The 27,878-nt window shown below is 37.6% G+C and overlaps 1 protein-coding gene across 8 annotated transcripts in view; it reads right to left on the reverse strand.

The window, feature by feature from the left end:
- Ntng1 (netrin G1) overlaps positions 1-27,878 on the reverse strand; it is a 341,164-nt gene that overhangs the window by 28,441 nt on the left and 284,845 nt on the right. For 3 of the 8 annotated variants that reach the window (XM_036189640.1, XM_036189643.1, XM_036189642.1), the window contains one exon: positions 19,879-20,013. The exons of 3 other annotated variants lie outside the window; for them this stretch is intronic. In XM_036189640.1, the coding sequence (XP_036045533.1) occupies positions 19,879-20,013 (135 nt within the window). Of the gene's footprint in view, positions 1-19,878; positions 20,014-24,950; positions 25,119-27,878 lie in introns of all 8 variants that reach the window. 2 more of the 8 variants (XM_036189638.1, XM_036189639.1) reach the window with 1 other exon arrangement.

Raw genomic sequence — 27,878 nt, forward strand, 5'->3', positions numbered from 1 at the left:
TTTAAGCCAGAGAGTTCTTTTTCTCTTACGTGGTGCTTCTCATGTTCACGGACACTAACATTAATGAACACCTCACTGAAAGCAAACCAATGGTATAGCTGGGCTGTGGTCAGAGCATTGTTTCTGCTTGTTCCCCTTTCAGTAGTGAAGGACAGTTGTTTGATATGGGTCTAGTTTGTAACTCCTGTACTGAATTTTCTTAGCATATGGGGCAAAGAGTAACAGTTGTACTTTTTTACAATGTTTCTAACACCTACTAGTTAACCTCTGTAAACTTCATATTTCTCATCTACAAAATAGACATGCTAGAATATCATTGCAGGGTTATTTGAAGAATAAGTGAAATATATGTGGCATGTCCAAGCCACCCAAGGATGACCCAGATACACTTGTTATTGGAATATTTTTAGTGTAATTTAATTTATAAGATAGTTATAGCATGAGTGGTTTTTTTTGTTTGTTTGTTTGTTTGTTTTTTTGTTTTTTGTTTTTGTTTTTTTTTAAGAGCAACATTTTCCTGCATGGCATATTTCTTTGCTATTTATTAGAGTCATGGCAGTTTGAAAAGAAAGACATGGTCAGCAGGAAAATCTTAAGTACATTGAATGGGAAAATAGGACTTTTCTGTACTGACTTCTCCCTGGGGGAGCTTTGGTCATGATCTCTGCCGGTGTTTTCAAATACGCTCTTCAGTGAGTAATGATATTCTTTGGCTGGAAACTAGGACCATGCTGAGGGACAGATAAGATCCCCAGTGAACTCCTGTCTTCTCATGAAAGCACACATGTTTGTAGTGTCCTTTTTGACTGTCAGTTTCTGGTTGAAGTTTTAGACAGAAATCCATGCTCTAAAGGAATGTTATTTTTTTTGTGCTGGTGTTAAATTTGGAGCTAAGACCAGGTGGTGCCTGGCTTCCTGATGGTGGGGAAACAACAGCCTACTTTTAACTTCCATTATATTAACAAACACAGTTGACTGTGGTGTTTCACAAAATAAAATTTGAATCTAAAATGAGACACAGATGCAAACTTTCTTTCACTGTGTAGATGGTTAGTGCTAACTGCTGTTTTAATATATACAATTACACTTAGAGATATGAGTCATAGTGAATGGAAGCTTCATTCGCTCACTTCAAGGACCCAGGGGAAGGACTCACCAATCCAGAATGGGGCTCAGTGTTCAAGTACTCTGTAGAACTTTGTTAAACTTCCTGGGGATAGAATTGCAGATCAGTGATGCCTGCTACCTCATGAGGGAAGGAAAATCAGTGAAATCCTTATATCTATGACACTTCCACTTTAAGGAAGCCATGTTGAGGACACTGTCCATGAGCAGCAACCTCTTACATTCCTACAATGGACATTCACAGTTAACTATCTTGAAAATTGGCTTAAATACCAACACTTACGGTTGGTATCTGCATATACAAGTACAACAATGCTCATTAATAATTGCAGATCCTTCCTAGTTCTTCATTAAGCTTATCTACTGGCATCTGCTTATAGCAGATATTACTAACAATGTTTATTATGGAGATGATTACATACCAAAAATTAGTCAGGCAGTGGTGGCACATGCCTTTAATCCCAGCATCTGAAGACAGAGGCAGGAGGATCTTTATGAGCTCTAGGCCAGCTTGGCCTACAGAGCAAGTTCCAGGACAGTCATGGCTACATGGAGAAACCCTGTCTTGAAAATCAATACAAACAAACAAACAAAACGTATCAGGAATTGTTCTCAGTGGTGTTTAGGCCTTTAATATAAATTTGTTAACAGCCCTGTGTAGTATAATTATCATTTTTGAGAAGTGAATTCTTAGGATGGATAAGTCATAATTTTTCTCTACTGTATTCATTAAAAAGGAGAATGGGCAGGATTCCAACCACTATGTGAGAAAGCTGTATAGCTAGAGTAGACCTGGCATAGTGCCTCCTTTCCTTGTACTATTATAGAGCAAGTACAGTAGCCCATGCACTAGGAGCAGGGCATTTGTGATTTTCTCTGTGGCTTCATGTGTGTTACTCCAGTCTCCTTTGGTTTAAGAATATCTTGGAAAGATCTGTATTGAACTGACTTTTCTTCTTGTATAGTATTTATGATAGTTCAAAGTTCAAAGGGTCAATAAACACTTGTCTCTTATTGGCTTATCCCTCCTACTTTCCTCTTACAGAGTCCTGCTCTTAGTATTGTTTCCCTCTCTTTTGATGATTCTTCACTCAGCATGTATTTTCATTGACTAGTACATTTATTCTGTTGTGGTTCAAATGAGAATGGCCCCAATAGACTCATATGTTTGGATACTTAGATCCCCGTTGGTAGAACTATTTGAGAAGACTTAGGAGATGTGGCCTGGTAGAAGGAGGTCTGTGAATATCGGTGGGCTTTAAGGTTTCAAAAGACCCACTCTGTCTTGCTCCAGTGCCATGCCTGCTTGTCTTCTTCCATGCTCTTCCCCATGACAGTCATGAATTCTAACCCTCTGAAACTGTAAGTCCCAAATGAATTGCTTTATTTTGTAAGTTGCCTTGGCCATGGTACTTTATCACAGTAACAGTAAAGAAAACTAAGTCAATGTCAAAGCATGGGATGATGTGACAATAGTGAAGAATACCCGAAGAGAACATTGTAGATGTCGTCAGCACAGTTGCCTGATCCCTGACAGTGTAACCAGTGTATGTATGCTGCTGGTGACAGCAGCATGACCACACTGCTGTCCTCCCTCCTTCTTAGAATTCATGCTTCCATTTTACTTTTACATTCTGTGGTAGGAGTGGCATTGTTAAAGCTAGAGTAACTCATTCTCCATTACTAATGCTTTTTGATTCACTATGAACATTCAACTTCACTTCAAGGACAGCATGACATATGTTTAAATTGTTACTCATACTATTTTTAAAGATCTATAAGAATAAACAACCTTATTCTCTTCAAAGTAAGAGTCTCAATTTGAGGATTTTTCTAGTGAAAGACGAGAAACCTTAACTCTGCTGAAAAACAGCACATAGCGTGAACTTGCTAAGAATAGCCAAATAACCCTGCAGAAAGTCTCCTGAGGAGTTCTGAAAAAAAGAAGAGACTGAATACATTTCTGACATACAAATCCCGAAGAGTGTCAATAGTCACCAGGCTGAAAATAGCATGTATTCAATAGGTCTGATGGTGGCTCAAAGGATTGCCACTGTCCCACAATCACACCTGAGAAATTGGTTTATGTCCCAGAGGAGAGCTGAGTCTAGTTTTGGTATGTTTAGGGATCATATAATTCAAGACATGTCTGGCAGGGAGTCATTTTAGCATTACAGCATGATTTCTAAGATTCAGGATGATGCTAAAGTTGATAAGGAATTACTGCTAAGGTTAGGGTACGTTTTAGTGGATGAAAATTTACAATAAAGCATGATATTTACTTATTTGATACTAAAAGAAACTGGAAAACACGTGCTGTAGACAAAATATTAGATAAAATGCTGCATTTATAGGTGGCTCAAAATAATAATAAATAAGGAATAATAGTTGTTAATCTTGCACATTGTTTAGAGTTTCATTTTTCAGAACCAAATATGACTGACATATTTCATTTTGCTTTCATTTCTTAGAAATTTGATTGCTTATTTAAGTGTGTTAATCCAAACCATTGTAGATGAACCTTCAAAGGTGGATATAATTTTGTACAGTTAGATTGTCTTACTAAATGTTCTTACTGTGTGTCAGAAACCAGGCTAAGCATTTGAATGTATTGTATTATTTAGCAGTCACAGACATGCAGTAGATTCCATTTTCATGTTCATTTTACATGAACAAACTGAGGGTAAATGAAGCCTCAGTTCTTTTCATCATAAAGTGCTGTGGAATAATGCTTTTGTATACTGGTTTAATAAACCGCTGATTGGTCAGTAGCCAGGCAGGAAGTATAGGTGGGATAAACAGACAAGGAGAATTCTGAGAAGAGGAAGGCTGAGTCAGGAGATGCCAGCACATCGTCCAGGGAGCAGCATGTAATGGCACACAGGTAAAGACATGGAAAACATAGAAACATATAGATGAACAGAAATGGGCTGAGTTTAAGTATAAGAGCTAGTCAGCAATTAGCCTGAGCTACTGGCCAAGCAGTTTGAATTAATATAAGCCCCTGTGTGTTTACTTGGGTCTGAGTGGCTGTGGACCAGGTGGGATACAGAAAGATTTCATCTACAATCAAGTATTCAAGTCTGCAGCAATAATAGATTATGATGTTCCTTGATGGTGTAAGAATTTTAACTTATTAACCAAAGTTGGAAATATTGTCTTTTATTTATCATCTTTAAAATTCTGCCATAGTCTATATAGAGTTATTTATATATATATATATATATATATATATATATATATATATATATATATATATATATTTCTTTATTGTAAAAAAGTGTGAATGCATTTTAATTACTCCATTTATTTAAAGAACAAATTGAGAATAAACAGAAATTTGTGAAGAACAGAAGATAGCTGTTAGCAGGGATGAAGGAGTTATCAAAATAAGTACCCAAGATGTTGAATTTTTAAAATGATAATTGGAAGTCTGGTAACATATATTTTAGAATAAAGTCATCATATATGCTAAGGTAAAGTAAATTTGGTAGCTTAAGTTTTCAGTCCCCTTCAGAAAAATCAATTAAAAAGCAGTTAAATTATTGTCCTGGGAAAGGGAAATAGATGAGATCTCCTGGGCAAACTGGGGATGGGGCTGGGGGGCTCTGGTGGGGATGGGGATGTGTAGAGGGAAGGAGATGTGGGTGGGGAAATGAGGGATTAGGGTGGCTGAGTTGGGGGATGGATGGAGAGAGACAGCAATGAAAGAGATATCTTGTTAGAGGGGATCATTGTAGGGTTAGGGAGAAACCTGGTGAAGGAAAAGTTCCAGGAATCCAGAAGAATGACCCCAGCTAAGACTTCTAGCAATAGTGGAGAGGGTGCTTGAACTGGCCATCTCCTGTAATCAGATTGGCGACAATCCTAATTGTCATCATAGAACCTTCATCCAGTAACTGATGGAAGCAGATGCAGAGATCCACAAGCAAGCACTTAGCAGACCTCCAAGAATCCAGTCAAAGAGAGGGAGGAGGGACTATATCAGCAAGGGACTTCAAGATCATGACAGGGAAACCCACAGAGACAGATGACCCAAGCCCTTGACAGCTCACAGACTTTATACCTACAGCTAGGGAGCCTGCATTGGACTGACCTAGGCCCTCTGCATGTGGGTGACAGTTGTGTAGCTTAGTTTGTTTATGGGACCCCTAGTAATGGGACCAAGACCTGTCCCTGGAGCACAAACTGGCTTTTTGGAACCTGTTCCCAATGCTTGGTCCTGCCTCAACTTGATATGCCATGCTTTGTTGACTCCCATGGGAGGTCTTACCCTTTCTGAGGAGTGGAAAGGGGAGGTAGCAAGGAGGTGGGTGGAGGAAATGGGAGGAGAGGAGGGGGAGGAAACTGTGGTTGGTATGAAAAACAAATTTAAAAAAAATTAATAAAAAATAAGATAAGAAAAAAATCAGTTATAGCAGTTATGATGTTGACACTAAGTAATAAATTCCTGGGTTTAATGAATGAAAACACCTCCCAGTTTGGAAGGATTATTTTATTTTTTATTATTATGTTTGTGTTTTAATTTTACACATCAGCAATGGGTTCCCCTGTCCTCCCCCCTCCCGACCCCACCCCCACCTTCCCCCCATCCCCTCCCCTCCATTCCCAGCTCCTCCAGGGCCAAGACTCCCCCGGGGATTCATTTATTTGTTTGTTTTTTTTTATGCTACAGAAGAAATATGTAGCAATGATTTTTGAGAAAGAAGAGAGAGTTTAAATTAGGTATTTTAAAATATAAGCATGTTTTACATCTTAGCCTACTTTGCTGGCCATCTAGTGAAAACACTGGCCTGTAAGATGACATTGGCACCCATTGTGTATAAATCTTCTTATGTTCAACTCTCACTGGGCTGGCAAGCTGCAGCTCACCTTGCATTTCACTTTGGGTTCTATTATGAGTTGATTCATGGCTGGAGTAAATCTCTCTGATAATGTATAAATATGAAGTAGGCAGTCTTCCATCCTGACTGCATTATTACTACCAACTGGGGAGCTTAGTAGAATTCAGATGCCTGGGGTTTGCCCCTAAACAGTCATAGTTAAGTGTGCCAGAGTGGGGCCAGCAATGATTACTTCATTTCAGTCTTGATTAACCTTTGTCTAGTTACTGCTATGTTCAGTGTCTTGTCACCGTCTAGTTTGGGAGGAGGAAAACAGTGTTGTCATTCTTTTCTCCTTTGTTCTCATAAAACCAGTGACATAAAGGTTAAAGCCACCAAGAAAGAGGGATTTTCAACAACTACAGTCCTGCTCATCGCTTTTCAAGTGAGCAATTAATAATTCATAACAATTAACTGGGTTATGTGTTTCTCTTTCAATGTGTTTCTAAACATGAATAGATTAAATGATAATTGCCATCAAATTTTATGTTCTATTTCATGTTCCCATTAACAGTATATCTTTGGTAGCTCACTTTGTATTTTCTTTTGATATATTCATAACCAAATGCAATATACTATATTAAAATATTTATTATTAACCTATGAAATATTAAACACTCTTAAATTATGTGGATGAAAGAAAACAAATAGGCTACTTGTTTAAGTTTTCATGATTTTTCTTATTTTAATATGGTTTGGATTTGTAAAACACATTCTGATACAAGCTGATGAGGAGAGCAGTAGATGAGTCCTTGACCTTTATGGAAAGTTTTCTAAGCATGTTTAGCCTCTCAATTTTTAAACTCTCATTATTCTGTGAACATGAAGTGATAAAAAAATATACAAAACAAGAGCAGTGAAAAAATGTTAGGCTTAAGAGTCTGTCTACTTGAGGTTATAATACCTACTTGTCTTCTACTTCTCAAACTTTAGTATCACCCACTTATAGTTTTTATTCTTTCTTGTTTTGCATTTTTGTGGTTAAAGCTGAGATTCTGAGCTTCTCAGTATTTCCCCAGCAATGTTCATGTACTGGTTGAAGGATTATACTTTCATTTTTTCATTATTTATTGTGCATATGTGTGCACACCTAAGTGTATGTATATGTACCTGAGTATATATGTATATGTATATACATATGTATATGTATGGACATAGGGAAGCCAGAAAATGCCACCAAGTCCCTTGAAACTATACTTATAGGTGGTTATGAGAAGCTGGGTCAGGGTCTGGGAACCAAACTTGCTTCCTCTGTAAGATCAGTCAGTGTTCTTACATTCTGATCCATCTTTCCAGCCCAAGAATCATATGAAATACCAAGGTGGGATTGACTAAAGTAAGAAAGTTATGTAGCTTCACTGAGACTCTTGTCATCAGCCTATAAAATTAGTAGTTGACTACTAATAATGTTTTACATACCTTACACAAGACTATAAATATCTGCCATAGAAAGCAATGGAAAAATATTGGTCACCATCAGTGTTATTGCATACTAATCAGGAGAATTAATGTATGACTTAAAAAGAATGGCTAAAATGAACTCTGTAAGGTTCCAGTTCAGATGAACTTTTAAGCATGTATGTCAGAGCTGTCTATGACAAGAAAGCCAACTAGAAAGACTGTAGGAACAGAGATTGGAGAGGACTGGGGTGAGCAGAGTTCTGAGTGTGACAAGACCATTGTTCTCATGAATGCATGGCAGCTGTGCTTGCCCACATGGTGTTAGTTCAGTCAACATTCTAGCGTGGATGGAATGGAGGCACATGAGTCTCCACTCCTAGATGAGGACCAGTTGACAGTTGATGGCTGCTGGTAAAGAAAGAATCAGTTTTCTCTTGGGATGTGGTCTCTGGTAGGTTGACTATGTTCCAGTGGATGACACCCCACAACCATATATATATGAGAAGCACTAACTGAACAATCATCTATCATATTTTTTTAAAAAAAGAAGATACAGAGTTGGAATGGGTACATTGGGGATCTGAGAGGAGGTTGAGAAGGTGAATATGACTAAAATGTGTGTGTGTGTGTGTGTGTGTGTGTGTGTGTGTGTGTATCCAGATATATGTGAATATATGTATGCATAATATATGTATATATATGAAATTCTCAAAGAATGAATTCACAGTATATTAAACATTTTCAAAGTTTCATATAATTAAATAGAATCTTATTTTATGTAGATACATAGCTGAGCATCCTTTAGGAATCTTTAATTTTTATTTTTGTTAGAAAGTACATAAGTATAATGTTTTAAGAAGTACTTCCATGTGGTCTCCAGAAGAGCTGATTCAGAAGCATCGTGGAGCATGGAGTGTCAGTGGCCTCAATCACTAGGTTACTTTGGGACAGATACTCCACAAAACTTAGTTTTTGAACAAACCCCATGTGGACAATAGAGTGGTTACCCATTTCATGATAACACAGACACATGAACTAAGTAAAGTTAAAGTACTGTTTTAAAATATTTAATTGTAATTCTTAAAAATAATTACATTAACATTTCACCATTTTGTGGTGTTTCATGCCTCCTTATTTTTTTTAAAGTAAGTGCACAGTACAATGTTCTCCCTACAATGCTATATAATAGGGGAATTCTTAAAATATAACATAAAAATTATTCATAATTATCCATGAAAACATACGTGATCTTTTGGCCTTCTGAATTATACCTACTGCTATAATTCTGTATTTATACAGGTCTCTCCCACATTCAGCAAAGGATAACTAAATATTTATCATACTTCTTAAAAACAGAAAATGTGCAAAAGATGGGGTGAAAATCATCTGTGCATTTGAATATGGGTGAATCGTGACATTGTTCCTGTGGGCAATATAAAAGGTCTTGGGTTTAATAGGCTCAGTCACACTCAAAAAGGAATCTAAGCAGAAGGCATATGGGTTCACAGCACTGACATGCACTGAATTAAGGGTAATTACTGGCAATATTAAAGGTGATGGTAAAAAAAAAAAAACTACATCCTTTACATATTATAAATGTATTTTTCCTGTGCCATTGGCATTGGGGCCTTGTATTATTAGTGTAATTCTCTTAGTAGTGCTTTCTGCTATATTCAAGGTGATGGGCTCTTCCTGCAGTATGCAGCAGAATAATTCTTCCCTCTGACATGAGCAGTACTGATTATATTATGGCCACACTGACTTCTCTTTCATTAGTTGCTGATTGTACTAAATTGATACTAAATTGGCTTGGCTGGCTCTTAAGGCCCTTAAACAGTTGGTATCGACCATGTCTGTGATCTCATCCTGGAAATTAAATGGTCAAAGCTTTCATGTTTCTGGGAATCCTAACATTTTTTTTCTTAAGGTCAATTAGGGCTTTGTAAATATGAACCTGTTAGATCGCCCCCGCCTCCCGCCCCCCGTGATAGCCATGTCAATATTTTAATAAAAAGTCATTCTTTTTATATCTCCCACCTCTTGCCTCACACTCTCTCCATTTAATTTGCTAGCACATCTGTTTCTTTGCAATTGTTGTGTTGAGTTCGAAATAAATCAAGCTGTGGTTGTAAGGTCAAGCCCAGTCTGCCTTCCTTTTTACTGGTTAAGCAAAAAAAATTGTTTTTATACTTTTTAAATAATTGAAAATTAAGAGAAATAGTATTTTTCACATGTGTAATTCATGTAAGAGTCAAATTCCAGTTCAATGAATAACATTTATTTGGGACATCATCACCTTCTAAATGTGAGTGTTGTTGAGATGTATGCTGACACCAAGATTAGTGGTTGTGACCCAGATATATGGCCCATAGAGTTTACCACGGGGATTATTTAGGTCTTTAGAGCAAAATTTTGCTCATCCATGGAAGAACTCATCAAAGGTTCTCTCTCAATCTGTGAAGTAAAAAATGACAAAACCTTATAAAAGGCCAAAATAAACATAACCACCAACAGTCATTAGTAGCTGCTGTGCTACTTAAATGTTTCTGTTGGGAAATGACCCTTTTAATTCTCAGCTTTGCTGTCTATAGAATGAGGAAAATACTTACCTCCCTTGTAGAAGGGGATAATGTATAAATGCTCCCTATACCCAGAAATGGCTTTATACAATTTTATTATCTTAAAATAGTCATGGTTCTTATCAGAAATTGATGTGTGTACACACAGTGCAGACCCATTGTTGTGAGAGTTCATGATCATGCAATTTCAGACCTGGAAGGTGCTTTGACTATTCAAGCCTATGTGATAGTGTCATGGACGGCCCTGAGAGAGGTAAGGGGCATAAGAGTATATCCTGTGGAGAAGTAGCAACAGTTACACCCAGAAGCAAGAGTCTTGACTCCAGTGTTTGGTATGCAAGCAGGATAACTTCAGTTCAAATCCCCTGAGCCCACTTAGACCAGGCTGTCATAGCACAGGTCTCTGATCTCAGTACTCCTACCCACTCCTACTGCAATATGGGAGGCACAGTTAGGAGACCTTTCAGAAGCCCTCTAGATAGCTAGGCTGGCTTCTATGGCCATAAACAAGGAGACCCTGTCTCAAATAAGGCAGAAGGCAAGGACTAGCACCTAAGGAGGCCCTTGGATCTCTGAACACATGCAACTCATGTATGTGTGTGCTCTCCCTGCCTCTCTCTCCCTTCCTGTCTCTCTTTGTTCCCCTACTCCCTCCATGTCACACACACACTATACCACACAGCTTTTTGAAAAACCCCTGACTTCAGGTGTAAATGTCATTTCCATGAATTGCATTGACTCTTGCAATCTGAGTAGCAAGAACCCTTCTTTCTACCACCTGTGGTCTCTAACAAACTTCAGTTCTGCACTTATGAGTGCTGAGGACTGACTCTACTTCAATGGCGATTTGCTTCTTCAGGTTTCAAGGTGGGTGATCATGTTGCTGTTGGGCTTATTTGTTTACACTTCTGAGATCTTATCTTTTAATATACAGCCTTATAGGCTTTTGGTACTTTCTGTCTCTCTCATCATTCACACACACACACACACACACACACACATTCAAACATGCATTCATTAGTGTGTAAAAAAATGGACAAAGGTGAAACCCTATATTTGTTCTACTTAAAGTAAAGGCAGTGCTACACTCTTCATTTCCACTTGGCCTTCTGATCACCTATCAGACAGGACCTGGCTGTAGTTCTTTCCAAGCAACTGAGCCTGTACTTGTTGAGGCATATTGGCAGCTCACAGAGCTTTTATTGTTAAACTTGGATAGTTTGGTGGTATAGAATGCTTATATTTGGGCATCCTTTGCATTATTAATATTCTCTTCCAACAAAGATGAAAGCCAGCATGATTTTTCAAATCAGTAGGCTAAGGTCTGATCTGTAGATGAGAACTTTAGACACAAGGTAGCAGAGGCACTGCCTAGTAGGCCTGTTTTGCAATACTGAAAATGCTTGAAATTGCTCTCTATCTGTATTTGTCACATGTGGAGCTTTCATAATTCAAGAATTGCAGGTTTTGAACCCATTTAGTATATAATCCTACACTGAGTACATTCTGAACCACTTGCTCCCACTACGCTGGCCACGTCAGTATTTGCCTCTTATGGCTCCTTTGAATGGAGCCATTAGTATGTGGAGGCTCCTTTCCCCAGCATAATTCTGGACACCATAGCCCTATCACTCAGGGGTTGTACCTGGTCTCTATATGGTAGAGGTAGGTGGGCTTTGTCTAACAACTCCAAATCAAAAGGAAGTATCAGGGGAAACAAGAACTGCAACTGGAAAGCAATGGCTCTTAGCATGACTGCTGAATCAGGAGAAACTTCCCAACTGGGGGCAGCCCTGAACTTTCTCTTCTAGCTGATAAAATGAGCCTTGGTCCCCCGGAGGATGACCCAGCATATTTGTAATGCTTAGACATTGCCATTTCCTATCTTCTGTTTTCCTAATATTTTCTCTTTTCAATGACCTCTGAGAGGCTCTGAATGGTTGTTTAAAGAGCACTGTTTTCCACACAGAGAAGTTGGGCAGGGGCACCGAGAGTTCTCTCAGAGTATTTACTGTTCATTGTTCTTATGTATGTGGGACTCAGCAAGGGAAAAGATGCTGGTGTTTAAGTTAGTGGGAAGGAAATTAGAAGTTTAGATCCATTGAGCCATACACTTTACTGGCAAAATGAAACTTTCGGTAATAGGGATGAAAGAGTTAAATGAGTAGAATTTCGTGTCTAAGACTGTGAATGCTCTCAAGCATGACAGACACCTCCTCGTTTAGGTGACATGTTGCCTGTCAACAGATTCAATGCATGAGGTCATCTGGTGAAATGTGAACTGGACATTTTAATGTAACACAGCAGATAGGACGAGGCATCAACTACAGGCAATTGAAAAATTACAAGTGAGGTTCAAGGTATTTGTCTTGGGAGGTATAATCTTCATCTCACAGAAGCAATTGGAAACATTGTCTTAATATCTTTGTGATCACAAGTTGTCAGGCCCACAGAGGTTAGTCTCCATGAAATAAAGAAGAACGAAAGAAAAAGAAGAAAACCTCCTGAATTATAACAGCAGATTTGTGATCAGAAGCTATCAGAAAATAATGAGAGGATAAATTCTTAGTTACTGACTTTCAAAGGATTACAAATAATTTATGATGTTTCTGTTTGTTTTTATTTTCATTTTTGTTTTTGAGAAAGAGAGTGAAAACATGAAGTTGGGCGTGTAGGGAGATAGGGAAGAACTGGGAAGAGTTGGGGAGGGAAAGTAATAAGATCAAAATAAATTGTGTGAGAAAATTAATAGAAAATAACACGAGTCGTGTGAGAGAAAATTCTGGGGAACATAAGTGAGGAATGATTAGAGTATGGAGGATGATTGAGTGGCCGAACACGGTGCCTAGAGAAAACCAGACTGATATTCTCGGCATACCTGCCCTCCCATAGACTTGGTCTGAAATCAAAGCTGGAAATTCTGAGACATCATCATTAGAATCTCTATTGTCCAGAACCATCACTAGAAAGGACACATTCATCATTTGTCTTAACTTTCCCACAGACCAGGGGATCTGTTGTTTCTCAGTATATCTCCTGTCTCCTCAGGCAGCTAGAGATAAGTGCTGTTGGAAAATGCTATGTGGAAAGCAGTCTCTTTAATTTTACCCACACTCCTTGTCCTGTTCCCATTAACCAAAGGGTCTACTTGATTCATCACAGCCTCAAGGTCCTGAGTTGTGGTTTGAATGTGAAATGTTCCACATAGGTTCATGTGTTTGAATACTAACAGCTGGTGGCACTGTTTGGGAAGGTTATGGAACCTTTAGGAGGTGGAGCCTAACTGGAGAGAAGTGACTCATTGGTGGGAGCCTTGAAGTTCTATGGCTTGTCACACTTCCTGTTGGCTCTCTGCTTGCTAAATGCAGATGTAGTGGGACTGGCTGGCCTCCTGTCCCCGCTGTGCATCTCCCCTATGATGAGGAAATGCTTCCCCTTGGACTATAAACCCGAATAAACGTTTCTTTGCTTAGATTGCTTCTTGTCTTGTATTTTGTAATAGCAGTGAGAAAAGTTATAAACACTGGCTGACATCTGAAATCTGCCAAATTATACGTTTACTCAAACACTTCAACTCTTCATGTGGAAACATCAAGGGATCAGCTCTCCTGCATCCCCACCTTGCTATGCTTGGAGTGTTATAAAGACTAGATTTTCAGAGTATGCTTTAGTAGGATCATAACCTTTGGCCTTTGTTCAGCTAAAGCTGTGTTGTCCCCTTTGGCATACATAATATTCTAGGGTAAATCCAGACATCATCTGGGACCTCGGCATCTCTGCCAGCTAAATGATTGTTCAAACGGTTCCCTAACATCTGGGTTTTTACAATTTATTTTCTAGCCCAAGTGTGCAGCAGAGTGTCAACATATAGTAAGGACTAAATGAACACTTACTGGAAACACGTGAGTGAGTGAGATGCTTGATTATGAAGCTTCCTTTTTCCAGACATGCACATTTTAAAAGGGCTTATCAATTTTGTCAAAAATATTATGAATTTTTTTCAATATTGTGGACATCAGTTCAAGAGATTTTAGAAGCCTTTAGTCCTTTGTGTGACTCTGGCATCTCCATACTCTCATCTCTTAACCTTGTATGTTACTCTGAGTTCTGACTTGGTGACCTAACTAAACTTCAACCACATTGTAGTCCAGTTTGCCTGTAGGGACAGGGTTCCTGTAGGTCAGAAGTTGCTTTTCGGGTGCATTGGATCCAACATGGCTGCCAGTAGTCCAGACATCCCTTTCTTCCTTATAATTTGAATGATAAATGACATATTCCTCAGTGTCTTGATAATTGACAGTTGTCAGGGTGACAACTGGAAAGAACAAAGCAAGAAGCAGAAGAGAGGCAATATCTGAAATCCTGGAAAACCTTGGCCCAGTCTCTAAAAAGACATGCATTCCCTTCCTTTTATTGGCCTTTTCCTCCCTCATTGTTTTGCTCTATTTGGATAACCTGACAGGTCCACAATGTCAAGAAGTTGATTTGTATGTTTGTCTCTTACTTTTGCTATTCTTGGCCACAAAAAAGAATCCTTCATGGCATTTACCACTTAATTGGCTTTATCCTCAGACCAGCTCTACAGTTCAGGATGGAGGGCTCCGCTTAAGGACAAACCAATCAAACAAAACCAAACAAACAAACAAAACCAACCAACCAACTACCCAATCAACTAACCAACTGGTAACAGGGACATGATAATCTTTATAATGCTAGTACTTGGACAACGAGGCAGAAGGATTATTCTGAATTTGAGACCAGTCTGAGCTACATGCTTATGTCTAGGCTAGCCTGGGCTATAGCATAAGATCCCTATCTCAAAATAAACATAACAAAATAAAATAAATAAAGAAAAAACCCAAAACAATAGCAACAGAACCCACATAACTTCTTTCACTGTTTTTGGTGAAAACTTTGCATAAATATATGTCAACAATTTCAGCAGAATACTTTTTTTTAATCAGATAGCTTGGCATTTTAATTCACTTGTATTGGAAAGTAAAAGAGCATTTAAAAGTTCTAAATTTACATAAGACAGTATTCCCTCTTAAATGCTTAAATGATCTTTCATTGATATTACACTCTCACTTTCACAATGCCTTTTCCATACAGTCTTTTGTCTTGATTAAAGAACATCTCACTGTCTGGTCTTTCTAATTTGTACTCCAAGTCTACATATTCTTGCAATACATCTCTTCTTTCTAATCCAAGTATTTCCTGGAAGTAGGCTTTATCCTTGTGTATCCCTACTCCAAGCAAAATCTGGATTCCATCTTCAAGATACCCTCCTATTAAATATTTGCATTGAAAGCTAATGGTCCTGATGGCTATTATATCAGGACCTATAAAGTGGGTCTTCCCCAATTGCACATACCTTCTCAGAACCTACTTTCTGGCATGTGATTTCACATAACATAAGCTATGATTTTTGGTAACTTAAATAGACAATGTGCAATTTTTACAAAACTTTTATGTGTCCTCCTGGAACATGACGTATCTCTCACTAGAGTTACTCATTCTAATGTGGAGATTTACAGTCTACTTAGGTGAAACACATTTCAAACTTATACCCAGTCTACTTGGTGCTGGGACTGAATTAACCCTTCATATGCTATAGGAAGCATTACTCTGCTTCCTTTTTTCAGCTTTGTTTTCTGTGATTTAGCTGAGACTTGTGGTTTCAAAACATTATTATTTAAAGTTGTTTCTTTATTCTCAAACTCCTTTCTTTCCTTCCTTTCTCCCTCCCTCCCTCCCTCCCTCCCTCCCTCCTTCCCTTCCTTCCTTCCTTTTTCTTTTCTTTTGGACAACTTTCACATGAAACTAACCTTTATCTTACTGAACCCCAAACGAATTCTTTTCTCCTCCTCCTCTTTGTTCTTTTTTTTTTTCTTTTTTTTTTTGAGTAATGAGTTTATATAGCCAAGAATATCTTTGAACTCTCTATGAACCTTGGATGACATTGAATTCTTTATCCTCCTGCATCTACTTCCCAAGTACTGGGATCACAGGTGTGTGCCACCATAGTTGGCTGAAATCTTCCTGCTTATATTTTGGTTTTGGATTATTTGTTTCACTCTCTAAAGGCTATTCAGTATTGTGATTTCTAGTTGTTTCATATTTTTCCAGGAGAGAATACACACATTATGGTGCACAGAACTGATGGACAGTTCTTTGACAGAAAGTTTACAGGTGAAACTAGAGTTCACAGATGACACAGAAAGACTTTTAGAATAAGATTTACTTCAGTCTCTTGTATTAGCCCTAAATCTAACTAAGGGGCTTTTAGAAGTCCCTACACCATCATTGTAATCCATTAGTGGTGGTCAGTCTAGCTGTAAGGTGTACAATGTGTTTTTTAATATGAACTTTTATCTAGTTTTTTTTGATCAACATGTGATGGGAACTAAACAATAACTATTTAATTCCTGTTATATATCATAAGGGCCACAGCTATCATTTCCCTTGAATTATCACAATTGGCTTGCATGTATGGTCTGATCACTAACCCTGTTGTTATATGCAGATCCAGGCTTAAAAAAATCTAAGTGGTTCCTAGGGAATTCAAAACAGTCTGTAGGATTCAAGAAATCACCCAAGGAGTACATTTTGCTTCATTCACAGGATATAAATGACATTGTTACAATTTCATTCCTTCCTTGTTTTTTCATGGTTATTTCTGTTTTAAAGTTCAATTCCTTTTGGACTTCAGCTCCATGTTGAACCTTCTATAAGATTTCTGGGTGTTAAGAGAACTATAGCCATGTGCCTGAGCCTCCCAAACTCTAGTGTCTACAGTATTTATTCTCACTCATCACTGAGACAGGTTTCATGGACAGCCCTACTCTATTTCCTTCTTGGTTTTCTTTTCTTGTTGTCAGGTTAATTTCTCTGGCAATAATACTGTTTCAAATACTGGGTTTGGTTAAAAAAAAAAAAAAGCTTTCAAAGTAAGTTAAAAAAAAATCCAAAAAGCAAAAACTTGTGTGTTCAAAAGTAAATTTGAAATATATTAAATATATATGTCAAATCTGGTCCTGAGATATTCCAATCCTTCCTTTAATGAAGTGCAAGAATAATGTCCCCAAAAAGAAATCTCACCCTTACAAACCTTTCCTTAAAAGCGTGTGCTGAGTCCTCTATCTCTCCTATATGATACTTCCATTCTTTTCCATGAGGACATGAAACTTCCTTGATTAGAATTTAAGAAATCACATAATCTATCTTCTATTTTTCTTTTCTTTCTTTAAAAATATTATTTCATGTCATACACAGACATGTTCATGTGAACACACACGTGTGTGTGTGTGTGTGTGTGTGTGTGTGTGTGTGAGAGAGAGAGAGAGAGAGAGACATATCAGGACACACACACACACACACACACACACACACACACACACACTTCTCAAGCCACATGAAGACTGTTTGATATTTCTCAGACAATACATTGGCTCATGCATTTCTGTTCACTTGCTCCTATTAGTTCTTCAGTAGTTAACTCATGGGTCTCTTATTTTAGGGGCCTCACTCCCCTTTGGGCATCATCAGTAATAAGTTTCCATGTGCACATCTCTTTACTTCTGATTTCATTCTATCATAATTGTTACTCAACACAATGACCTATGTCACAGCAGCTATCTATTTACATCCTTGAAGCTTCTAACATTAACCCAATGCCCATACTTCAGGGGGTACTTAATACCTACTCTAATATTTTCATAGCCAGTGATGCACATAAAAGCATTAGAGTTGATGGGAGCTGAGGCACAGAGGGTTTTGTTAATTATATATCAGAGACTCAAATCCAGCCTTCTGTTCCCAGAAGGAACTCTCAGGTGATAGGACTTCTTACAGTAATCTAATCACTAGGGAAGAGTAGCTGAATGATGGGTTATATGACTTTATGATAAGATTAATTTGTATCCTCAGCCAAGTCTTACCCTTACTACATTCCAGGACCCATTCTTTTTTTGGGGGGGTTGGGGGGCTCACCAGACTTTATTAGGCACCAGGCATAGTGGCACATGTTTGCAATACCTGCATTCAGGATGCTGAGGCAGGAACATCATGAGTTCAAGACCAGCCCGGGCTACATAGTGAGGCCCTGTCCCAAACAAACGTAAACAAATATTTTCTATTATACTTTCTCTCTGAGGATTTCATCTCATCTACAATCTCTCTACTCTTTATATGTTGATCTTGGTACTTGTTTCTACCTTGGCACTTGCCTCTCCTTTGCTGCTTTTGACTGACGGCCAGCTCTGAGACTCATGTCCATCTGCTTTAGGACTGATGGACTGCTTCTTCATGTGGTTTTTAGGATAAGTGCTTTCTGGAAAATTACAGCAGGCAGGACTTTTAATCCTTGGCCTTATCTTGAGCTACTGTGAAAGTATGTTGCTTGACTTATGGCTATTTGAGTGCCTTTCAGTGTTTCTCTCATTGTCCAGCTCTTGATACCCATTCTAACATTGACCTACGCAATGCCAAATGTCTCTGCTTATTGCTACAGTGCCTCTTTTCATAGAATGTCATTTTATGTTACTTATAAATATAGCTGCCAGCAACCCAGAAACTACATGAGTGGCAGATAGAAAATCAGATTAATTTCTGAACGTAGTTCTAGTAAAATCGGATGCTAGTAGTTATTGTGATAGTACTGACCATCTTTAATTTTATATAGAAAATAAAATGATTGTATTGTAGAAATAACATAACTTCTTGTAGAAATTGCCTCTAGATAGTTCCTGCATGGTGCCATTTCATTCAAAAGAGAAATAAGCACACAGAACTATAGCTGTGCTGTCTAATAGGGTAGACACAGGGCTGTTAAGTCTTGTCAGATAGGTTGTGTGGATTGAGATGTTCTGCAACTAAAGAATACCCAGCTGCTTCCAAAGACCATAAAAATTGGAAAGTACCTCCTTAGTAATTTTGACATTAATTGTATGTTCAAGTGATAATGTCCTTCACATTTAAGGTTAAATAAAAATCATCTGCTGAAATCTCTCTTATATATTTCTTTATCTTTTTTTTGTTGTTGTTGCTGAGATAGCAACAGCAATACAACCGAAATGACCTCTGTGCCTTGCTTTGTTCAGAGGACATGGTTTGTGGGTCTTTCATATTCGTAAGTTTATATACATGGGAAGGGAAGTGAATGCAAAATTATAAGGCAGAAAAAAGCTACAGTGAGGGCAGGAAGTGTCTGCTCTGATTTAAACATTTCGATTCCATGTACACACCCACATGTCACCTGGCTGACAAGCTCCTTAGAAGACTTGATAGTCTACAGAGGGATGAGGCTGAACCCAATAGCAACTGTCTAAGGCTCCCTGTGTGGAACCTAACCCCCGATGTCTTAAAATCCATATTGATTTCTGTCATTTCCTTTACTTAAGCACTTCAATATGCCTTAGATTTATTACCTTCAGGACCCAGGTTAAGATTCAGTGATGGGCATGATGGCAAGTGTGTTTATAAGTTATGTAGATATTGTTGGATTTATGACCTCTGCAGTTTCAGGGTAGCCTTCAGTTCAGGAAATATATTAACCACATACACATCGCACTTCATTTTGTGGTGAGGATTTCCAAGCCGGGTTCCTTATTGTGCTACTTAATTTATGGTCTGACCAGGTCTATGCATTGCCATACACTATTTCAATGTAGGTTGCACTAGCCAATAGAGTTGATGAAGACAAGTTTCAGGGAAGCCCGCTGGACGGCTGACAGATCACTCTCCTGCATGCGGGCTCAGGCACTAAGCAGCCTTTGGAGCTTGTCAGCTGGTTGGGTCTTTTTCTGCTCTGAGATGCTGCACACACCAGCCTAGACAAGCAGAATCAGCCATGCTGCAGCAGGCAGAGGGCAGCTCCCACAGTTACTTACGTTGACAGCCGTAGTGCCAGGAATTTCCCGGCAGACACTCATCACATTTAGGCCCTGTTGTTCCAGTTTTACACTCACAAAATCCTGAGCCATTACAACGATCATGGATTGAGCCCAAAGGGTTACAATAACACTCTGTAGAAACAAGACAACACACAGGCTGGAGACACTTTGCATGGCTTAGAGGTTATCAACACAGGAGCGTCACTTACTTAGATGCATTCACTTACTTAGCAGAAGATGTCCATTAATGAAAAGCTTTGGCAAATATGCCTGTTTCAGGGCCATTTATTTACTTGCTCAGCCTTCCATGGCCTCGTTTTTATGGTATGGGAGGAAAACATCTGAACTCTTCCAAGAAAATAAGACAACATGCTTTCACCAGTAACAGATCATAATGGAGATTCCATTTGTTAGGGCATTTTTAGATGGTTTAATGAATGCCGTGAGAAGCGTGTATATCAAGGATAAATCAATATTCCATCAGTGTAAAATCTCTTTTAAATTATTCAAATGGGTTTATTTGCTACACTCAATATCTGAGAATGGCTGAGCATCTTAAAGTGCAATATGGATGCACTTTACTCATTTAAAGGTAGTTTTGCTTTACGATTTGGGATAGTGCCTTAACTTATTTATGTATATCCTGCTTTGAGATGAGTCCTTAAACTTTGTATTTGCTGGGCATGATCACATAGCTTTTATGTACGGTAGATGAACAGTCATGAAACAAAAATAAATTTCACACTCCCAAATAAATCTCCACAAAGATAAACTTTGAGATGTATATTTGCCATTGCAACTTTGTTGGCAGGTCAAGGTAACTTTTTTTTTGCATAGTGAAAAGCCAATAGAACATTTCCTGGAGTCCCACACACTCTTAGACAGGATGTTTGAATCTCTGAAGCTCTACAAGTGTGCAAAGCTTAAGCTGGAGCTGGGAGACCTGTTTTTCCCCAGCTGGAGGCACTCAGGTGGTCTCCTGAACTCAAGGGAGTTCAGGGCTGTTGTACTTTTCCCTGTTCCCATGCTGTGAGATCTTGGCCAGGTTACTATCACTTTCTGTTTCTCAATTTTCTTTGCTTTCAAATAGAATGATTGTGAGGTTCTGTTGCTAAAATTGCAAATAAAATCATATAACCAACAAATCGACTGAAGCCCTGAGGAGTTTAACTTAATTACAACTGAATTTATAGTATTGGCAATGAGGATTCTGGGTTATTACTATGAAGAGATCTCAAACTTTGTCATTGAGACAAATGAAAATTTCTTCAAATATTGTGAATTACCTTAGAATTATGATTTATTTTGTGTTAAGTCAGGTTTTTGAGCTCTACATTCTCATGAAACAAACATTTACAAAAACTAATGGTGTGTGTGTGTATGTGTGTGTGTGTGTGTGTGTGTGTGTGTGTGTGTGTGTATGAAACTAAAACAAAATTCCAAAACATTTCTTGGCTTGGTTTGTATTTAAATAATCAGGTATTAAAGTGATCTTTTTGTTTTGTTTTGTTTTTGTTTTTGTTTTCCGAGATAGGGATTCTCTGTGTAGTTTTGCGCCTTTCCTGGAACTCGCTTTGTAGACTAGGCTGGCCTCGAACTCACAAAGATGTGCCTTCCTCTGCCTATGAGTTCTGGGACTAAAGGCGTGTGCATCACCGCCTGGTGGCATCTTCTATTCTAATGTGTGTCTAGGAGTAGTTTAAAATCTTTTTTGTGGGTTCTTAATGTTTGTTTGTGTGTACATTTGTAGTCACTAAGCTTGTGCCTAGGTCATACTGGAATATTTCTCACTTCATAAAGTGTATACATTGACAGTGAGGTGTCAATATTTTCTAAGTCAGTTAGTAGAGTTACATTTGGGCAGCATGAATTCACATGCTGTTCCAGTTAGTTCACATTGATCAATGAGATAGGTTTTAAACAAAATTTAAAAATACACTCCCAGCACCTAACCCATAGTATGTCCCAGTGTTTGTTATAAGATAGATGGCAAATGTAATCTTATTCATGAAAATAAATGGCAAGGAGAAATATGTAAGCTTCTCCCTCCTCCACCTTGCACACAAATAATTCAGTTTTTCAGACTTAGGAAGCTCTATTCAATGGTAGATGGAGTAATGAGGATGGCCATGGAGATTTATATTTTATTACATAAAATAATAAATAAAATGCAGGGCTGTCAGATTGCAAAACAGCATGAAATACTTTGCACAGCTCAATTAAAGCATTACACTACAATTTATTTATGGGAATTAAAATCATCTTGAGTTTCCTTTGTTCTGTGTAAGGTACCTCTGATTACCTGATCCTGGGTTTGAAGGAGAATTAAAAATAATGCATCATAACTTTGAGACATGTTTTGTGGCAACTGCTGAGCCCGTGTTTCTTTCTGATGCAAAACTTGTTAGAGAAATTATTAACAGTGATTACTCAAGGGCAGAAACCATGCATCCTCTAGCTTCCCATTTAATGCTCAGGTTTGTAGGAAGCAGAAGCAAGCAAGGATGCCATTTTCATGTAATTGTTGCATCACTATGGGGAAATGCCATGTATCCCTGAAGACATGACTGTGTTTGGAATTTGTGTGAAAACTGGGCAAATTCAACAGTAACCACAAAGCAGCGATCACTGCGGAAGCATGAAGTAGCCAGCTGCACTGCATGTTTGTGTTGTTTCCAGTGACTTCAAAACATCTTTGCAGACCCTAGGTGGACCAGAGATGTGAGCTATTCCCTCACAGCTGGAATAGTGAATTTCATTGCCAATTGTTAAAGAATTTGCAAGGCATCTTTTGGAAAAGTTTTTTTTTTTTTTTTTCAATTTAAAGATGATGTAGATAGAGGTCAAAGTGTCTGAGATTAGTACCCAATGAGTGAGAATGAATTAAGCAAATATCCATTCAATTTCATTAGTTCTTTCTGTACTAACAGCATTCAAATTAGTACTCAATTGCTATAGTAGGGCCTCACAAATTAAATATTCAATCTTTCCCTGTATGGTCTTTTTGCTTTGCTTTATTTGAAGTATTTAAATGTGAAACACTTTAATTTCATGTATTTTATATTTAAAAAATGGGTTATGGTTTATTCTAGTGTTCCTATTAACTTTACCTTTTCCTTTCTTTCTATATTTATAGCATGATATTTATATATTCTCACAAGTGGAATTCAGCAGAATATATTCTGTCTTCAAAATACAGGCAGCTGTGCATCTTTTGGTTTTTATTAATATCCTCAAGTTTTTGTAATCCAAGCGTCAAGAAGGCATTGGACTTCTGTTCCTAGTTAGCAGTGGGACGGCTGCTGTCATGCTTCAAGAAGCATACTAGAGGTGAAATCTAGGCATCTCCAGTTTTGCCAGCTGAGCCAGAGTGGTTAGGAGGGAGTGTGCAATCCATGGAGTCAGGTTGCTCTTTGCAAAGAGTGTGCAAGTTGGGTCAGTCTATCTTATTTCTTTTCCAAGAATGAAAGAGGAAAAATCATTATGGTAATACTTACCCTACTGATTTGTTAATAAGAAATAGATTTTTGTGTTTAAAGTTGCAAGTCAGTGCATACTTTACCAAGTGTTTCCTGTCCTCCTGCTTACAAAGAAGCCAGGAGGTTTAAACAACTTACCTAAGGCACACAGCTAGGGAATAGCAAGTTGGGACTTGAACCCAGCTCTCCAGCATCTAACTCCACTGCTTTCTCCACTAATTCACAGATAATAAATAAGGAAGCACTTTGAAAAAAAATGGAAAATACTGCAGACATAAACAGTATTGTGCATACCTGGTCCAAATAAATTCACAATAACCATACAGCTAATTAATCCTTGGCAAGAATCTCTGTGACTGTCACACCCCAGGCAGAAAACAGGGATCCTAGACACACAGTTGAGTTGAAAAACTTTCTTTTTTCCTTTTTGATAAAAAGATCACTTGTTGGTTTCCATTTTGTATGCTCTAATTTTCCAACTTATAATCTCTACTGAATTTAGTCTCTGTGGAAAACTTCGTCTTTAAGAATAGTGGCCTGTATGCTTTCTGGTGTGGCAACAGACATCACACTTCAAACATTTGCGATTTTTAGTGGAAATTATAGCATGAAATTCCATTTATTGTTTTTCTATGAGACTTCTTCACTCCACTGTTTTTGAGATAGGGTCTCATGAAGTCTAGGCTGGTCTCCATTCACTATGTAGCCAAGGCCTGCCTTAATAATCCTGATTTTATTTTTATTTTTATTTTTGCATTCACTTGCCACTTGTACGGATAACAAGTATGCCCCATCATGCCTGCCTCCAGACTCCTTTCCTCAGAGTCATTTCCCTCTATAGTAGCTTTTTTGAAAGGAAACAACACCTGGTCCTTTCCAGGTGAGAAGAATTAGTCATGGAGGAGGGATCTCCCACCCCAGGACCCTATTTTCTAGGGCTAATCTGTTTTATAATCTAACAATTTACAACCTGGAGAAGTTTTGAGAAATTATTCTTCCTTTAGGGAACAATAGAAAAATCTAATAAATGGAATTTCATTGCTGTAGATGGAAAAGGTAGGCAAACTTCTGCATTAGAACTTGCTAGTAGCTTTCAGTTTTTAATGGCAACATTTTTATGTACCAATACTTGTAGATCATCAATTATGCGTGGGCCTCTATCCCAAAGTTTCATATCTAAAATAGTTACTTATCATTTTAAAGGTTGAATGTACAATTTGAGGCAATTAAATCAGGTCAAAATTTATCAGATTTTAAGATTTCATGCAAAAAATAAAAAGACAAAAAGAAGAAAGAAAAAAGTAAAGAAAGAAAAAAGAAAATTAGAATATTCTTCATTTCCTAAATATGATTTCTCATGACATCATCTTTATTGTAACAATATTGGGATTCGAATTCTAACCCCCCGCCCCCACCAAATATGACTTTATCCAAATGCAAAGGAATTTTCAATTTACTTCAAGGATATTTGCTCCATGGATGATATTCATTCTGGCTCAGCTCTTTGCAGATCAACAGCTTCTCCACCCTAAACAGATCCCCATAGCTCCAAAGGCACAGAACAAAAGCTGAAATCGTAATGGAACTGACCTATGCACACATTCTCATCGTCCAGCTGTGCAGAAGCATTTCTGAAGTAGCCCAGCCTGCATAACTCACAGTGCTGCCCTCTAGTGTTGTGTTTACAGCTCACGCAAATGACTGTGTTTAGCAGATCGATATAACTGCACCGATTGGAGTGGCCGAAGCATTCACAGTCTTGCAAGGAAGAACAGAAATGTATACAGAATGTATACAGCAGCAGAGAAATAGCACGCTACATGCTTGAGTGAAATGAGGGGTGGAGAAAGGATGGCAGAATGGTATTACATATATGGGAACCGACATAACACATGGTAACAACAGGTGGTTGTGACCGGCATGAAAGTAGTGGTTGTTTCAAGCAAGATAGAAAGGTCGGACAAACACCACTAAAGATTGTTAATTCTTGGCAGACAAGATGAACAGAAGCATTTGCAGGTGTACACCTTTTAAAATTTGGGAAGGCTCAGTTTCAACTGATGCAAAGTCTAATTTTGCACATGAAAAACTTTACTGACTTTGCATCATTTTTCCTTCCATCTTTGCAATCCTAAAAAGGGGGAGGGAAGCATATGAGCAGCAGGTGTGTGGATCTGCTGATTCCCACGGCCCTTTTGACTCACTACTTTCTTTTCTTTTTCTTTCTTTCTTTCTTTCTTTCTTTCTTTCTTTCTTTCTTTCTTTTCTTTTTCTTTCTTTCTTTCTTTCTTTCTCTCTCTCTCTCTCCCTCCCTCCCTCCCTCCCTCCCTCTCTTCTTTCCTTCTTTCCTTCATTCCTTCCTTCCTCTCTCTCTTTCTTTCTCTTTTTCTCTTTCTTATTTTCTTCCTTCCTTTCTTTCTTTTTGTTTGTTTAAGACTTAGGTTGGGCTTTATAGACATCATGGCAAGTTCATAATTCTTAATTTTTTCTCCAATGCTAAGAGGATATGCCTATCTTGTCTCTTTCATGTCAAATACACATGATTATGTGTTATAGAAAACACAAAATACAAGGAGATTATTCCTATGGAAAAACACTTAAAATTTCCTTCACTCAAGTTTCTTACTATGTCCAGTACCAAAGAGGAGTCAGAGACCAACTGTACCTCAAATTTATTTTCCCTTTTCTTTAGAGAATGTCAGAGATGCCCATGAGGCTATAGGAGTGATTGCAGGATGAACTATAGAGACATGAAGAGGATGGGAGCTGGTGGGGAGTGGAGAGCCATTAGATTTTTCTCTTTTGCATCTCAACAAACACAAAAAAATTACTTGAATCTAATTAAACCTTTAAGAAGAAATGACAAAGACAATGCCTTCATTGGCATAAATAACTGTTTAGTAACTCATAAAATTGGGAGGGACAGTTCTGTGGGAATCAAAATACAGGGATTTGCCCAGCTGGTATTTATAAGGAAAGTGAGCTATGATTTTGCAAATGGTGTTTTCTGTAAATACTCATCTCATATTGTCTTATCTTTTCTTTTACCCAATAAGGAAGCTGAATAAAGTTACTATTTGAACCCATTCTTTCATTCTTTCATACATTCAGTATTTTATTGAAATAGCCTCAGGACTCTTACAGGTGTTAATATATTTTTTAATTTACATAAATCTTTTTAAGAAATATAACACTTTAATGATCAGAGTAAAAATGAATATATAAATTAAGATAAAGAAAAGAGAGGTGACATATACATATATACATATGCATATATCATTTATACTATATTTACTGTGCTTCCACTTATCAGAACAGTATTGATTCATTGATCTGAGATTTGCTTCCTCCAATAGACATTGGGATCAAGGTCAAGATCCTGATGGAAAGAAATCCAGTTTGGCTAGAAGAAGAGGAGGACACAACACCGGAGGTGATGAAAAGTAGAAGAGAGCCATGTCAACATCAGTAACTCGTTGAATCTAGTTGCTTAAAAAAGAAGCAATAACAAGGCAGGAATCTGGAAGCCATTTGGCTTCCTTTACTAAAGATTATTTATATAGATGTGTACAGACTACGGCTGTGGATGAAAACAGGAGGAAGAAAAGGACTGAGAGAAAAAGGCTTTCGAACTTCAGCCTGAGAATGAAAGGATAGAAATCTATTGTGTAGGTAAGAAATGCCCCATCAGTTACAATACTACCAATAACAATCAAGTTACACATCTTGAAGTGAATTACTTTGGAAACAAGTTACCCAACCCACAATACCTCCATCTATGTGATGGCACTATTTGTGAGTTCTGTTTGAAAATCAAGTTATTAATTTTGTAGGAGAGTTGATAATAGTTATTTAAGAAACCATAATCTGCTACACATGTACTATTATAAACATATTTCCAAAGATAAGTGGATATTAAAAATAAAAGATATTCTAGGAAGTAGACTAATGATAGCTTGATTTTTTTAAAAGACTTTTCTAGACTGGTTCTGAGATCTTGATAAAGCTACCTTCTCTGGCAATGATATATTTGAGAATATAAAATTAAAAGAGAATTTCGAAGTGACTTGGAAGACACTGGAATAATATATAAATAAAATACTTCATATACATATATCAATTATAACTATGTGAGTTCATTAAGTTGTATAGAATTTGGGTCTTGTTAATTTAGTTGTGTGATATTTTAATTTATTTGTAAATATTTTTAAAATAAATTTTATAAAATTATACAAAAAGAATAACATATATTATTATTATACTGTCCTATTATTTTTCAGGGATCTATGAATTTACCATCCTTTACTATCTTTTCCTACTCAAGCAGAGTCCATGAATAATCTCTAATGATACAATTTGAGTTGTACTGTTGTATTAAAAGTCCCAAGACATGATATTAACTGTTTCGTAATTCCTTAGTTCTTCAAGTCACTGGCCTACCACATCTTCTTTTTTTTCTTGTGAATCATAGAATATATGGTACCTTCTTAGAATCTCACTTTCTTCTATAAAGCCTCT

The sequence above is a fragment of the Onychomys torridus genome, chromosome 6, assembly GCF_903995425.1.
Source record: "Onychomys torridus chromosome 6, mOncTor1.1, whole genome shotgun sequence".
Lineage (NCBI taxonomy): Eukaryota > Metazoa > Chordata > Mammalia > Rodentia > Cricetidae > Onychomys > Onychomys torridus.